Source organism: Alligator mississippiensis, chromosome 2, assembly GCF_030867095.1.
Source record: "Alligator mississippiensis isolate rAllMis1 chromosome 2, rAllMis1, whole genome shotgun sequence".
Classification (NCBI taxonomy): domain Eukaryota; kingdom Metazoa; phylum Chordata; order Crocodylia; family Alligatoridae; genus Alligator; species Alligator mississippiensis.
The window spans coordinates 184,062,991-184,078,599 of NC_081825.1; the positions used below are offsets into that span (position 1 = coordinate 184,062,991).

The 15,609-nt window shown below is 45.2% G+C and overlaps 1 protein-coding gene across 16 annotated transcripts in view; it reads left to right on the plus strand.

The window, feature by feature from the left end:
* Nucleotides 1-14,026, plus strand: part of CRACR2B (calcium release activated channel regulator 2B) — a 78,185-nt gene extending 64,159 nt beyond the window's left edge. For 12 of the 16 annotated variants that reach the window (XM_059722546.1, XM_059722548.1, XM_059722551.1 and 9 more), the window contains 8 exons: nt 2,450-2,529; nt 5,954-6,239; nt 6,408-6,543; nt 7,087-7,168; nt 10,654-10,768; nt 11,234-11,341; nt 12,539-12,615; nt 13,379-14,026. In XM_059722546.1, the coding sequence (XP_059578529.1) occupies nt 2,450-2,529; nt 5,954-6,239; nt 6,408-6,543; nt 7,087-7,168; nt 10,654-10,768; nt 11,234-11,341; nt 12,539-12,615; nt 13,379-13,463 (969 nt within the window). In that variant the 3' untranslated portion in view covers nt 13,464-14,026. Of the gene's footprint in view, nt 1-2,449; nt 2,530-5,953; nt 6,240-6,354; nt 6,544-7,086; nt 7,169-10,653; nt 10,769-11,233; nt 11,342-12,538; nt 12,616-13,296 lie in introns of those variants that run through there. The other 4 variants (XM_059722556.1, XM_059722555.1, XM_059722554.1 and 1 more) reach the window with 4 other exon arrangements.
* The last annotated feature ends 1,583 nt before the right edge of the window (nt 14,027-15,609 follow it).

Sequence of the window (15,609 nt, forward strand, 5' to 3'; positions counted from 1 at the left end):
TGCATCCATGGCAAGGATCTGGCAAGATGTTTGTTTTATGCAGGGTTTGAATGACACTTTGACTCTTGGGAGCGGGGTTTGCACTAGTGGCAGCCAGAAGGAGCCGTCACCATCTGGGCTGCTTAGAAAGGCATGAGGTGTGCTGGGGGCTGACAGACTGGGTGTGGGGGGGGCTGAGCCCCCCCAAGCTCTGCCATAATTTGAACCCTGGTTTTATGCAATCAAATTCTGGATTCCCTGTTTGGTTTAGCTCACTAGGAAGGAAACACAGAGATTTCAGCATGTTATTTTGAAAAGATTTGTAATTAGAATGCTTGTTCTCTGCAGGCTGCTATCTGCATCTAGCTGTATATATATTTTTTAAATTACCTTGGAGTGAGATTTTTAGGAGTCTCTTTTTGAAGATGGGAGTTTATCCTCAGCAGTAAATATCCCAACCTGGATTCTGCATTTGAAGCATGGCTCATGGGAGGGCCTGCCATGAGCCACCTACAGGGGTTTTCTGGGACTAAAACCCCTCCTAAATTCAAACCGGTTATAGCCTTCTTAAATCCTTTCCCCTCCTTCCCCCTTCCTCACCCTCCACTAAAATATCTCATGCCTATAGCCTCCAAAAGAGTGTTAGCGTGTGTGAACAGCAGAGTCCTCTCCTCCTAGTCTTCCTGTCCTGTGCACTCCCCCCTTACATCGTCTCTCTGTGGGTAGAAACTCCCTGTGGCCAGATGCAGAGGGGAAAGAAGGGTAATACGATGGTTCAAGCATGCACTTGGAATCTGGAAGATCTGCATTCAACTCCTTTCTCTGCCACTGGTTTCCTGTGTAACCTTGGGTGGGTCATGTAGTCTCTGCCTTGCCTGGGGGAAGGGGGCAGGGGGACCCTTGTTTTCTACCGTATGGAAGTGTTGTGAGGATAGAGGATTGTGAATATTTGTTTGTTCTGCTTAATGGCTTTTTCATGTTCTCTCTGGAAATGTGGGAAGTGCTGACCACAGTGGGAAGGCCAGTTAGACAAGGATGTGTATGAGAACTGACAGTAGAAAGCAGTAATGGTGCCCAAGTGAAATAATCTCTTTAGAGTTTTTTCCCCCCTCTCTCCCATCTCTGCCTTTGCTTGAGCAGGAGTTTTCTTGTCTGTTCTTCCTCTAGACTGTGTGTACGTTGCTTTGATCTGCGATGGCAGACGTGTTTCTGGCGCGGACACCCCGTGACGAGAAGGCCCAGAACAGGATGCTAATTCCTCCCACTGCTCCACAGCAGGCTGGGAATGGATAGGGAGAGGGACAGCCTTTGTGATTCAGAACTGAATATGAGCAACAGCCACCAGATATATCTGTACTAGGAGTCACCAGCTCATGTGGAGGGAGCAGCACCACTCTCTTTCATAGGCAAAAGTGTAGTTTGCTGTCATCACTGAAAAGCTTATAATACTTTTAGTCTTCCAAAGCATGGAAATCTCAGCCAGGGCCTCAGTACATCTTGGTACCTCTGTTTGTGATAGCCATACAGAGAGAGTCAATGACCTGAACTATTATCTTAACTCAGGATGTGCTTGTCAGCCTGCCTGGTGTGCCTGTCCAAATCAGAGTGGTGGCTGCTGACAGAAAGAGAACTGCCTTAGTGACGGAGGGAAAAGATTTGGAGTAATCGACTGAAAACAGTATTTGTATTCATGTTTGTGAGTTGCATGCGTAAACCTTAATTCCATGTCTGTTTAATTAACACTGATTCTCAACCAGGATGCCGCAGCACCCTAGGGTGTCTTGATGTCCTTTCAAGGGTGCCATGGTGTGCCACCCAATGTTGCGCTGTTGGTTGTACAAATATGATTCACAAGAGAAACCCAGAGATTTCAAGTAGGCATCCATAGTGTTAAAAACATTGTGACCTGCTGTGGTCTTTCTGAGCATTTTGCAACAGGAGAATCACTCTATTATTTTTCTGTAGTCAAAAAATAAGTGAAAGCTCAGAGCAAGCATTTTTGCCTGGAGTGTAAAAAGGTTGAGAACCACTCATTAACTGAACAATTGGATTTTACAAACAGGTTTGGGTCCCAGTTAACTGGGATAACTGCCTCTAGTGTCTTGTGAATGCAGTGGCACTATTCTTGCTAGGACCAAGGCACATTTCAGTATCTCCTAGAATTGGGGCTTAGGGACCTAATTTCCTCATTTTTAAATGAAAGACCCCCACCCCTCATGAAAGTCTCCATTATGACTTTATTTGCAAATGATTTTTTAACCCCTTGTTGGGCATTTATCCAAACATATGAGTTGGACCTAATTATAGTGTGTCCTTCTCCAAGGGGTTATAACTGCATCTCGCTGACATGTCCTAGTAATGTCAGAGCTGCCACTGCTAAGGTGGGGGTCTGACCCGTTGCTGTCTAGCACTGGGCTATTTGGCTAATCAATCCTAATGACTCTTTTCATCCCCTTTCTTTAACTTCCAGGCACCTCAGAGCAAAAAGCTCCTGTTGAAGAAAGGGTCAGTGGTAGGAAAATACCTCCCGGAGGACAAGCCAGTCAAACGGTTAGCCTGCAATCTGTGTTGTTTGTCACGTGTGATGCATTATGTGGACTCCTTTCAGTCACTTGTGTCCTGTGTACACTCCCCTTCAGTGTGGGCTAAGGCTGGGCTTTGGGTTTGGTTAACTGTTAGAGCTTGGTGGGTTATGGCTGGACTAATGGGAGTTCTCAGCTACACGTCGGTGTGCGGGTAGTGAAATCTTGGGCAGTCAGGAGAGGGTGCTGAGTCCCATCTTAGCACAGTGCTGCTTCCTCTCTGGACAGCCTGGGGACCCTGAGCAGAATGAAGGGGGGAAAAGATCAAAGTGGCAAGAAGAAGCTTGTGGAGCAAGTGTTTTAGAAACTGGGTGAGGGGAGAATGATGAGGGTGTCCTCTAGGATGGAGCCCATAACTCCTCTCAAAGTACCTGAATTGACTGTCTGTTCCTCATGGTCTGTGCTGCATTGCCCTCAAATGGATTTGGGGTTTTCTTCTGCATCCCACTTTCCTTTCATCACAAGGGTGATCTCTCCTTCATCCCCATTCTCTCTCTGACCACAAATGTGCTGTGCTGTAGCACTTTGTTCCTTGGAGAATAGGAAAAGGAGGAATTTGTCCAAAAGACTTGCATTCCCACAGTAGCAGGAAAGTAACCGGGTGGAAGCACTAGTTTAAAGAAAACTGCTACCCTGGATTTTCATTCCTGTTCCTTTATATTCATTCCCATTTCTAACCCTGCTGGAGCATACTGCCAAGGATGCAAAGGACACTTAGCTGGTATGTAAGTGCTGCTGTACTGGTGCATGCTTTTAGTGTGGACGGGACATCTGTAACAGTGGAGGCCACTCCAGTTTCAAGCAGGACAAAGTTCCAGTGGTACACATCAGGGAGCTCCCTGTCTGCACGTGTGGTTTCTAGCACTGCTCCTGGGCTCACGGCTGATGAAATCTGGGTACGTTCCCAACCTAGGTAAGGTTGTGAAGCTGTCCTCCCATGGCAAGCTGGCCCTTCAAAGCTAAGATTCACTGAAGTTTAGGGCTGGATGCTACAGAAATTGTAAGATCTAGTCACTTTAATAAATAACCTGGAATTGTGTGGGCCAAATTCTGCACCTCTAGCTTAAATGAGCTTGTCCTTTAATTGCTGATCTAGGTGATCTTCAGTCACAAGCCTGTTGACTGCACAGTTCTTGCCACAACCTTTTTCAGCGAGCAGTTAATGGCCACATATTTAAGCCCTTGTGGAAGTCTTGCTCCTGGTATCTGGACAAATAAACTGATGGAAACATTCAAGCAACTGGGGAGCCATCCTGCTGAGATTCTGCTTAGTCATATCAGAGACAGGACTTTTTTATGTGGCCCTGTCTTTTTAACAGTCCCACCGCTGGATAGCTTGTGAACAGCAAATGCCCTTGCTCCATGGGACCAAATGAGCTTGCTGTTTAAACTTGCATCCTGATCTTCTCAGCAGCTGTTCTTTTGGAGCTGCCAGCAACATGCAGCAATCATTTGGAGGGCTGAGCTAGGGGAGATGTTCGGAGGGTCAGTGTCGCGTGGGGAAGAAGAGAGGTGCCCACTTCTCCTTTTTGCCTCCATTGGTCTCTAGAGGTTGTGACATGTTCCCTAAGAAATGGCAGCAGAACTTGCAGTTCTGGCCCCTCATTCAGGTGCTTTTGTCTTCAGGGGCTTTTCTGAAATCCCTTCTCCAAAGAGGCTTTTGCCTCCCAGCTGCTTATTCCATTTTCTCATGCTGGCATGTCATCAGGCTATGGAGATAGGGTCATGCCCATTACCCTTCTCCCATCTCTAAAGCCCAGGAAATTTGGGAGTATGCTTTCCATGGTCAAATAATTTAATTTGGTTTAATTTCTTTTTTTCTGGTCCGAGTACTGTGTGAGTACTGTGTAAGTACTGTACAGAAAAAGGCGCCAGGGAGTCTAATGGCCTTTCAAAGGAAATGCATGCATGAGGGCAGCTGATTTAATTTTCACAGTTCAAGGGGTATTGGGTACATGCATTTTCATAAGACAGACTTTGTGTTCCTGAGTCCATCTCTTGATGCCTTGTGTGAAAGGCACTCTTTATGCTGAGTATAGGCATAATACAATGTTTCCCTGAGAGTAGACTGCACTAAGGACAGTACATGCTTTTTTACCCCCCCACTTTGGCCATGGCATAGTATCTGGTGAAGCCAACAGGAATGTTTGAGTTCAGTAGACATTAGATCATGCCTGTCAAGCAGGGCTACATCACCTCTCTATTCTCCTAGTTCGTTAACTATGGAAAGCTGGACCAGACGGAAATCATATCACGAGTTACGTCATAGGTCAGCTCCCCGCCCAGACACTCCACATGCTCAGGATTCCTATGGGCTGAGTGATTTTTTTTTTTCTTTTTCCTTTTTTTCTAAAGCCTCTCTCTCTCATTGTCACTATTAACATACGCACAGTCTGATGTATGTAAGTTTAGCCTAGGTTCTATTCCACAGGTCTACAACCCTTCTCCTGGGGCAGAACTGCTCTCTACCAGATGCTACAGTGGAGTGTGTGATGTCTCTTCCCAGGGCCTGAAGCTTCCCTGGAGTAAAAGTCTGTCAAGCCTTTGATTTATTTCTTCCTCTGAGGCACTTAAACAGAGACTCATTGCAGAGCTAAAACAGTGGTAATTTATGTAGGAGCTGGGGAGAAGGAATAGGGCCACTCTGCACATTTGTTCTCCATGCTTGTGGGGAGCAGGGCTCTGGAGCTTCTTCTCTAAGCACATGGGCATCTGCCATTTAAGCTAGAAAAGAGTAAGTCAGCCCTAATGGTTAATGTGATTGTATCTTTGAGCGTATCTATTTGCATACAGATGGAGGCAGTTGTACACATGCGCGCACCCCACTCACATGCATGGGGATGGATGGAAGGGAAGAAATGGGAAAAGGGAAATATTTTAATAAAAGAATAAAATCGCAGAAAATCAAATAAAAACACCACTTCTCAGAAACCTTCCAAACAAGAGCGATTGTGGATTAAATGCAAATTCTCCTTTCCCTGTCTTTTTTTTTGAGCTGCTTCAATTGCAATGCAGAAATTTGTCCTGAAATATTGTTTCAAATAGATTCTTATTCAGCTTCTTAGTACTAGATCTGTTCCCTACTTGGGGCCAAGATGCTAGTGCCACTATCCGAGTTGCTGAGATTCCTGAAACCTCCTGTGATGTTTGCAAGATCATGGCTTTCACCCACAGATTCACTCATGGGCCTTCTGTTTTGTAGGAACATGGCCAGGGAATGCTGTTTCCACTCCTCACCTTTCTCCTTTTGGGGCAGTGTTCTGTCTTGTTTAGTCTACATGTGTGTGAATGTGAATCCCCATCAGTGTGCCATGAGTGCTAACTTGATCACGTTGATTGCTTGGGGAACTCTTTCCTCACCCTGCACATGGTACATATGGGCCTTGACACAGGCTGCTTGTTTCTGGGGATGTTTCTTCTGCCTTCCCTGAGGAAATGACCATGGAAGAGCCTAACAGGAAGAACTGTAAATACTTCCTGGGCACCAGATTGAAGAAGGTGAAAGGAGGTACCGCAAGCTACGTGGAGAGCAGCATCTCCGACAGAGAGAGGCAGCAAATGGCGGGGGACATGGGGAAGCCAAGGATGGTTCTGAAAAGCAGCTGTAGGAAAATGACAGATGAATTAGACAGTACTCCACTACCTCCCAGAGGGCAACCCGCTGGCACAGAAACCATGGTAAGCCTCGTACATTAGGATTCTTCCTTGCTATCCTCCCTCCTGCCCCTTTTCTACTATTTCTATTGAGGATGGAGGTTCTGTGACTCTCACAAACCATCTCCAACTTCACTAGTTTGTCTTCTTCTTTCTTGCGCCTTGCTCCTGTCCTGTTCCTCCAACCTCAAGGCACAGGATCCAGCTGACTTCTCCCCAGATCGTACCTTCAAGGTGGTGTTCGTGGGGAACTCGGGTGTTGGCAAGAGCTCCTTTATCCATCGTTTTTGCTATGACAGGTCCTTGGCAGAAATCAGTGCAACCATTGGTAAGTGAGAGGGCTTCTGCCCTGGCAGAATGTGGTGCAGGCCTGGGAAAGGAGGGATGTAACAAAAGGAAAAGGAGGAAGCATGAAGTGTTCCCAGTGTTTGTCTCGTATTCATACGGGGCAGTCGCACAGACTCCTTCCATGCCAGTACTATCAGTGCTGCTAATCTGGTCGCCTCCCCTGTATGCTCTGTGCAGCCCTGACTGCATTGTCTAGTAATGGCTAAGATTTTTCCAAAAGGAGATTGTAGTTTTTGGGTGTTCTTTCTGAGTCCTTGAAAGAGCTGTGGTCTTCAGAGAGTGGTTTAGTGATCTTTGAATTACCCTGGGTGGGGGTAGAGGGAAGGGTCTCTCATTTCCTATCAGTCCTGAAAATTCAGGATAGAAAAATAGCTGGAGGTGGGGAGGACTGGTGCCTTTACTGCTGCCATGTTTCTTTAGATGTCAGGAGCACCCCAAATGTCCTGAGCATATTTTTCACATACAGAAAGATACTTGCTCCCTGCCCTGGAGCACAGACGATATGTTCTTTGCCCCCCAACAGGTATCGACTACCAAGTGAAGAGTTTAATGGTAGATAATGCACGAGTTGCCTTGCAGCTGTGGGACACAGCAGGGCAGGAGAGGTAAATTAAACATTTTTTGTTCCAGATTTGGATTTCATGCTGCCAAGTTCACAGCATGTAACAGCCAATGTGGAGAGTGGCTATTGATCTTTATAGGGCAGGGTTGAAAAAGGAGAGACCAGACCTGGATTACATCCCTTGGAGCACAACATTCATTTTAACCTTTAGAGAGAGAGACAATAGCTAGCACAGAAACGATTTCACTGTCTGTTTCAGGATGGGGTAGCAGGATAGGACAGGGGTATTATTGGGTTAATAAGTGATATGTTGGTGTAGGTGTTTGCTATCCCCATGCAAGGTTAAAAAGGTATTTCTTTCCATGCAAACGGTGTCTAGGACAACAGTGACCTCTGATGAATAGGATTACTATAGAGGCAAAGAAGGAATTACTGCCACCCGCCCCCGCCCCCCCATGAATTCTCAATCAGCTTCTGTTTTTCTTTTCTTTCTTTTTTCCTCCCACCTTCCTCTGAAATATTGGGCATTGACCAAAGCTAGAGGCAGGAGTATTGACTAGGATGCACTAGTGGTTCCTGCTAGTACTTGAAAATCTCTTAAGGTATCTGGCTCAAAGGTTTTTATCTTCCGTTCAGAGTTGAACTGATCACCATATGTGGTCAGATTGGCACAGGCAGGCATGTGAGAAGGTGGGGCTTGCTTTCCTCTGCAAAGTAGAGCATGGCTCCTTTCCTAGGATCATCTGAGCTTAGTAAACCCAAACATCATTCCATTGCTGTGGTGAGGCACTGGCAGTGCCCTGTCTCCTCCGTGGCACATCTCAGGGTGTTCTTTGTTTTGCTTCCATACAGTGTTTTGTGGCTGTGTGGTGTCTGTTTGTAAGGCATTGGGGTGGACCATTTTTAGGACTCTCTGGATAAATGGCTTCTGGCAAAGGCAGGGACCCCACTGGACTCCATGTCCTGAGACATACATTTCAGTTCTGTGTTCATGCCTCTGTCATGAACCTATGATGCAGATCCATAGGATCTATCACAGAAAAGATGTCTCCAAGTACCAAAGCAGATTCTGAATTTCCATATACCTGGGGCACCTGTTCATATCTTTAAGGTTAGGGCCAGTCTTAGGAGACCTTTGAGGATCACAGCAACCTTGCATCCCAAAGTAATGGGATGTGGTCCTCAGTTCTCCTAAATCAGTCCATTTCTTTGTGTTTGGGGGGGGGGGACAGGCCAAGTAACATCTGATGCCAGGAGTGTTGAGAAATAGTTGTATATAACAGTACCTCTGGGTGTGATTGAAGCAAGGGCCTCTAGTTCCACTGCTAAACATGCCACAGTGTTGGTCTTGTTAGGAGTCCAGTAACAAAAGCAAAAAAACCCATCCTGTGTCCTAGCCATCTGAGAAGGAAAAAATCCACATAATATTAATGTGACTTACATTTATTACAATAGTACATGCCACTCACATTTATGTATCACATTTTGAATCCTGAGCTTAAAATGAGCTCAGACAGGCCATACAGTTGTGGCATATAATGTTAAAACAAGATGCATTTTTGCTTTTAATGTACCACAGCATCAAACTTCCCTCGGGATGGAATTGTGTTTACAGGGCTTATGTGACCTTATGTTGACCAATAGCATGTGGGTCTTCCGGTTGTTTTAGGGCAAAGGTGCAACCGCACTCTCAGGCAAATTAGATTTTGCAATCCAGAAGACAAAGGTCCTCAGTAGAGCTCAAAAATTGCTATAAATGGGGAACTCTTCAAATCAGATGCATGTTGAGAAATGACATTTCCATTCAGGCAATTTTTTGCGTATGTCTCCATGTCAAGATGGAGTTGTTGGAAAGGAGTTGTTTGTAAGCTCAGCTACCTGTGGCTGAGTAGCACAGGACCTGAAATAACCCCTTCTTGGAAAAGCACGTAAAAAGGTTACTAAGCCCCATGGATCATTAACATGTGTTTTTATAAGTGTACAAGTGTAGCTTCTTAACCGCTTTAAAAAAGGAGTAGCTGCCTCTCAAGACTGGGCATCAACTATTACACTTAACTGCTACATTGCCAGGATCCTGTAATGATTGTAATTTAGCTAAATCTTGGAACTTTAACCCCGTTTAATTCAGGGTTGAGGTCGTAGTGGTTTCTGTTTTGGATACACTTGAATCACCACAGAAACATGCATATATCACACTTACCTGGTAATAGTTTATATCAGTATCATTTAATATTGATACAGCTGTTACATCTGCCCATGCCTTCAGAAAGCACTTGGCTTGTCTGTTTTCCTGATTTGGGTCATAAAACCATTTTTTTTTTTTAGCTTTGCATTTACATGGTTACACTTAATCAGAGCTATATAGCCAAATATATGGCATAAATGAGGATCCTAGATCACAACTGCTGATTCAAATGCCCAGTACATGTAGCAAGTATTTCATTGTATAATGGGCTTAGTAATTTCAGAGTTTACCTTGAACTCCAGAGAAACTCAAACAGGGGAGTTTTCAGAATGAAGTTTTCAGAATACCAGCCTTTAAGGAAACAGCATCCCCTGGAGGCTATGGTAAGGGCCAGTTTTGGAAGTAACACGGTTATCTAGTCAAGAGGTCATTGTTTTCTGGCCTTCCTGGGTGGTTTGTCAGCTAATTTTCAAAAGTGTCCCTGTTGAAAGCACTGACTTACAGTTCTGTAGGGAGGCCATTTAGCCCAGTAAGCAATGGGTCTGTCTGCGTACACAGCTAGAAATGTGTGTCCACTCACTTCCCCATGTGCTGGGAGCTTCTACCAGAGCTCAGTTCTCTCTGCTGTATCATCCACAAAGTGGCTGTCTCCTATGAGCAGAGAGAGGTCATTAGTTAGCCATGTTAGTATTAAGTCACGCAGAAGGCAAGGTAGAGCTGTACTTTATAGGCTGATTATATTAGAGATGCATAAGCTTTCACGACCTTAAAGTCACTTAATCAGTTGTGAGCTCAGGCTCACGAAAGCTTATGCATTTCTGATTTAGCTAGTCTATAAAGTATAACGCTACCCTGTCTTTTGCTTTATATGAGACATTTAAATTAGGTTGAAACTCTCTCCTGGGATTTTGGAGGCTGAACTGATGTCGTGTGGTATTCCATAGCGTGGAAAGATTGTATGTTGGTGCATCTAAACCAGGAGCTGAAGTCACTGTGTGAAGTTTTAAGTTAGGGGTCCACCAAAGCCTTGGGATGTAATCACTCAATGGATGCTTCCTTGTCCCAAACACCTACTGGGTCTTCATACCTTTTCTTTCATCTCACCCAAATGAAGACTTGTATCCTGTTTTCCTTCCACTAGCCCAGACACACTTTCCCTTTCTGGCTGCCTCAGGCCACTCCACAAAGAGAGAATTTAGCCTTTCCCATGCCTGCCTGTGAACAACAGACTGGAGCACTGAGCCTCCTGAAACTGCTGCAAGGCCTATTTAAGAGTGGGGTATTTTGTGTTTCCTGGTTAATAACAGTGCAGGTTCTGTAAGTCTCCTTTTGTTTGCCTTTAGATTTCGGAGCATTACAAAGCAGTATTTCCGAAAGGCGGATGGCATCTTGGTGATGTATGATGTCACTGCTGAGTGCAGCTTCACAGCAGTGCGGAACTGGATGAGTAATATCCAGGTAAGAGCAAAACCCATTCCAGAGACCTCAAAATGAATAGCTTCACATCAAGAAAATACAGGCGCTAAAGGAAAATGCGGTAAGACTTTTTAATTCCCACAGGTCCAGTAGGGCCAACTTTTTTCCTTCTTGTTCTTAAGTCAAGAAAATGGGTGCAAAACAACCTATCCCTTGCCACTAAAAAAAAATTAGTGTTAAATCTGGTTGAATCAAATGCTCGGACTTGGGAACCACTTGGAATTCTAGAAGTTAAATTTCTTTCCACGTTGTCCCAGTTGGAGCTTCCAGACTCATTCCTCTAAATAAACTGAGTTTGGTGGAATTTTGGTAATAATTTCAGGGGCTGCTCCCATTTCCACTGATATCCATAGCAAAGCTCCTCTCCGTGTCTGCCCAAATGGGATCAGCTCCATGAGGCTTGTTTCCTTTTGATGGTTCTCAAAGGAGCCTTGTTCTGTTCTGCAGGAAGGGATTGAGGATGGAGCTGTGATCTTTCTGCTAGGAAACAAAGTGGATGCAGTAGAACAAGAGACCCATGATGTGCCTAAGCTGGAGGGCGAGAGGCTGGCAAAGGTGATGTGGCTCTGAATGCTGTCCTCTGCTCTAAGGGCTCTGTAAAGCTTGCTCCATTCTGGCTTTCATGCTCATTGTCCTATTTAGGAAACGGGAGGGAGGTGTTTCTGTATTCACCATGGTTGCAGGGTGTGATTTTTGCCCCCATGGAGATCCATGACTGAATTACCACTGATTTCACTGGTGCCAAATTGCCCATAAGTGTTGGATGTCAGCTTACAAGGGACCACTAGCCTTTTCCTCTTTGGACTGTGTGCAGCAGTTCTGAGTTTTTTTCAGGAAGATGATGGAGATTTAACTAGTTACATGACCCCATCTGCAAGCTCAGACACTGAAGCTCTGGACACATCCAGCTTATGAATATGGATGTTTTTTTGTTTGTTCTTTCCCCCTTGGTTTCAATGCCCTGTAGTACCCATGTCCCCTTAGCTTAGAACCGGGGTGGGCAAAATGTGGCCCGTGGGTCGGATGTGACTTGCCAGGCCATTCTATCTGGCCTGCGGGGCCCCTAAAAAATTTCAAAAATTAATATTTATCTGCCCCCAGCCACCTGTCATGTGACCCTCAATGGCTTGCCAAAACTCAGTAAGCGGCCTTCCACCTGAAATAATTGCCCACCTCTGGCTTAGAAGCTTCTGCACTGGGCCTTGATGCATGGAGCTGTTTAGTGGAAGTGCCTAGTGGAGTATGAGGTGCTCTTAAATGAACCAGTCCATGACCTGGAATGTTGCATGCTCCATAGCCCAGCTGGTAATGAAGGCACTTTGAGAGAGAAGATGCCCAAAGCACATATTAGTGTTTCACAAATATGTTAAACTCCCTCCTTCCTCCCAACTACTAAAGACCCAATGCTCCCTCCAGGCCCTTTGTGAGGAGCAGGCCCTCAGTTCCTCAAAGAGAAAGCCCCATTCATGGATATTAGCAGGGGGATAACATCCTCTTGCTCATTCTACTTGTGGGATGAGACACTGGCATATCCTTCATATAGGCAGTCTGCATGAATTCTATAATACATTAGCATCCCACAAGACCTTTGGTGGGGAGGGGGTTCCACTATGTATACGAAATGGAGGATGGTCTTTTACAAGCACTGGAGAGGGGTGAGGATCCTTCCTTGGGGCATTGGTTGCTGGGCAGAGGTGGGGATAGTGGGGAGAGACCATGTGCAAAGTTATCTCCTGGCTCTGTTTCCGGTAGGAATACAAGGCTGTCTTCTATGAGTGCAGTGCCATGACTGGCTACAACATTGCAGAGCCCATGCTGCATATGGCAAGGTCAGTGAAAAGGTGTGGAATTAGCCTTGTATCTCTTCCAGCTGTGGCCAAGTTGCAAAAAAAATCTTTCTTGAGGCAGGCCATGGTAAGAAGGGGCATTAACCTAAGACTGACCTTCTGCCACAATTGTCTATACTATAGGCATGCTGCACCCATAACTTTATTAATATTTTCTCAGTCCCCACCCCCTTTTCCATTTCCCTTCTTTATACTTTCTTTTTTTGAGAGAGAAATGGAGGAAAATAGAAAAAATACAATTTTAATTTACTTGAAAAAATTCTAGTTTTCTTTATTTTGTGCCCCATAAGCACAGCTAGTAAATTACTGACTGAGAAATCCTGCTGTGTATCCAATGCAATGATACCACCTAGGTTTTGCATAGCAGTTTTCAACAGGAAGATCTCAAAGTGCATTCCAAAAGATGCACCATCACCATTTTGCAGAAAAGGAACAGGTGAGGTGATTTGGCCAAGGCCACAGAGCTGATCAGTGGCAGAGTAAGGACAGATCTCCTGCTTCTTAGTCCAGTGCCCGTTTCATGAGACAACACTGTCTCTTCTAATATATATGAACTCTTCCCCGTTTTTCAGGTTATTCTGGGAATTTCTCACAACTGGTCTGCTTTTATTCATCTCAAATCCAAAGCAAGGCCAACTCTCATTGTTTCCCTCTGCTCTCCAGCTGACGGGGCACAAAGGTCATCACTGCCTGGGAAGGTGGTGGCAACAGCATTGGGTTCCTGAGCTGTGTGACCTCTTTTCAGATTGCTGACGGCACAAGAGGACAAGCAGCGAGAGAGTGCCCTGCACCTGAATGTTTACAGCAAGAGGAAAGGCTGCTGCATGTGACCGCATAAAGACCATTCTCTGGCAACAGTTATCATGGGGGCATTCCTGACAGCAACATGCGGATGGGAGGAAGTTCCAGGTTCTTTCCAGCAGAGAGCACCAAGGCATTAAAACAGAACAACAGTGTGTGTGTGTGCAATAGAGGAACATTACCATCCATGTGCTCTCCTCCAGCCCTGTCACTCCTCCCCCCTGCCCACCAAGGGTGCATGGCCAGCAGTGGCTTGGGATTGCAGCACTGGCAGCATAGAAGCTGGTTCTCTATGCTCTGGCAGCTCTCCTGTAAGACTGAGGGTCAGGCTTCCTGAGCATAGACAGAACCATGTGGCTAGGTACCTGGGGCAGCTGCCACATACAGGGACAGCACCTGGGGTGGCTGGCCTCATTGCCCCACTCTAGTTATGCCACTGTCCCTATGAGTCCCAGCTACCAGGGGTGAGGAGGAAATGCACGTAGACAAGTGAAGGGCACTGGTAAATATTCTGTTTTAAATAAACTAAAGGCAAGTCTAACTGTGTAATAATAAATAAATAAAGGATTTGTTTTAAAATTTGAGAGGAAAATGTTGCCACCATTGATCTGTCCTAAAGTGATGTTTGCTTAGCCTTTGGGGTAATGACCGAAGTTACTCCTCGCTGAAAGGGGGAAGCGTCCCTTGATTCCTCAAAGTTTCCTACTATTGCCAGCCTGTGTACCCACTTGTTGACTCCATGAAATAGATGCTTTTGTCCTGAGCTCGAGAGCCCAGGTTCAAACCCTCATATTGGCCTGGTTATTTCTGACTTTACACTTGGATTTTGTCTGCAGAAAAACTGATATAGAGAAAAAGATAGTTAGTTGTGTTGATCTGAAGTCAGACAGAAGGCAGAGCAGGGCAGGGTGGCACATTATAAACTAATTCAGAGAGGCATGAGCTTTTGCAGGCTACAGCCTGCTTCATCAGGTGCTACGAATGAATTTTGCAAAGACCAGGGAATACTAAATAGAAAGGAATACGGCCAGAGTTACTCATACTGTTCCCAGCCCTCACCCATCCCACTTCCTGTTGATGACGGGGAAGACTTGTATGGTATGTTGGTCTATAGCAGTGATTCTCAAACTTCATTTGCAAATCCCTAAAATTTCAAATGGAGGCACAGACCTCTTTGGAAATTTTGAATGGAGGTGTAGAACCATTTGAATTATAGTGTGGGTATTCACATACTTTTGATTGATCAGTCATCTTTCATGGACCTCTTAGACATAGCCTGGGGACCCCAGGGGTTTGCAGACCACAAACTGAAAACCACTGGTTGATGGTATATAATGAACCTTATTTGTTACCTTTCTGGTAGGAGCTGAGGTCAAGGTGGGAAAGGATATAGCCTTATAGCCTGTTGTTAAACCTCAGGGTTTTTCCACACTGGGCCACTCAAAATAAATCTGAATTAACTTCTAAAATGGTTTAGTTTAATTGGCTTCAAACTCAGTGTAGACATTCCTGTTCAGAATTAAAATGGCTTTAATTTGCTTTAGCTTAGTTCATTTCCAGCATGTATTAAACAAAGGCCACTTTAATGTTGAATGAGTGCCTGCAAAATGGTTTAGTGCAGTTTAATGAATCCCATTTAAATTGACATTTGTAGTAATTGAGATCAACTTTTCTGTGCCCTTGTGTCACTCTAAACTACAGGCAACAGAGAGACTACACTAGAAGGATGTTGGTACTGGCTTTCTCCTTTGCTCAGGGCCCAGGGATTCTTCCTGGTAGTCCAGTCTGGAGGATAGTATACATGGCCCAAAACAAGCCTCTGGATAACTAAGCCTCCAAATCCTGGGAAAATCCCAATTTGTAGGTAGAATGGGATTGAGGTGCCACACTGGATGGCAGAAATTCCAGTTCTAGTGGGACAGGAGCTGCTGCAAACACAGACCACTCTGAAACCCGTTAATGCCTGAGGATATCCAATCTTTAGCTTTTGAAAAAGCCTTTCTGTCCCTTGTCACATACAGTACCTGGATGGCTCAGCAATAAAGTTTTCCTAGTTTTGCTGGAGGATAAAGGTGTCCAGTAGAGAACCCTATCCTTCTCTGGGCTTCCAGACCCCGGCAACCTGGAGGAGAGTCTGGGCCTTGCAGGTATCCCTGTGGGGGAAAGGCATAGAAC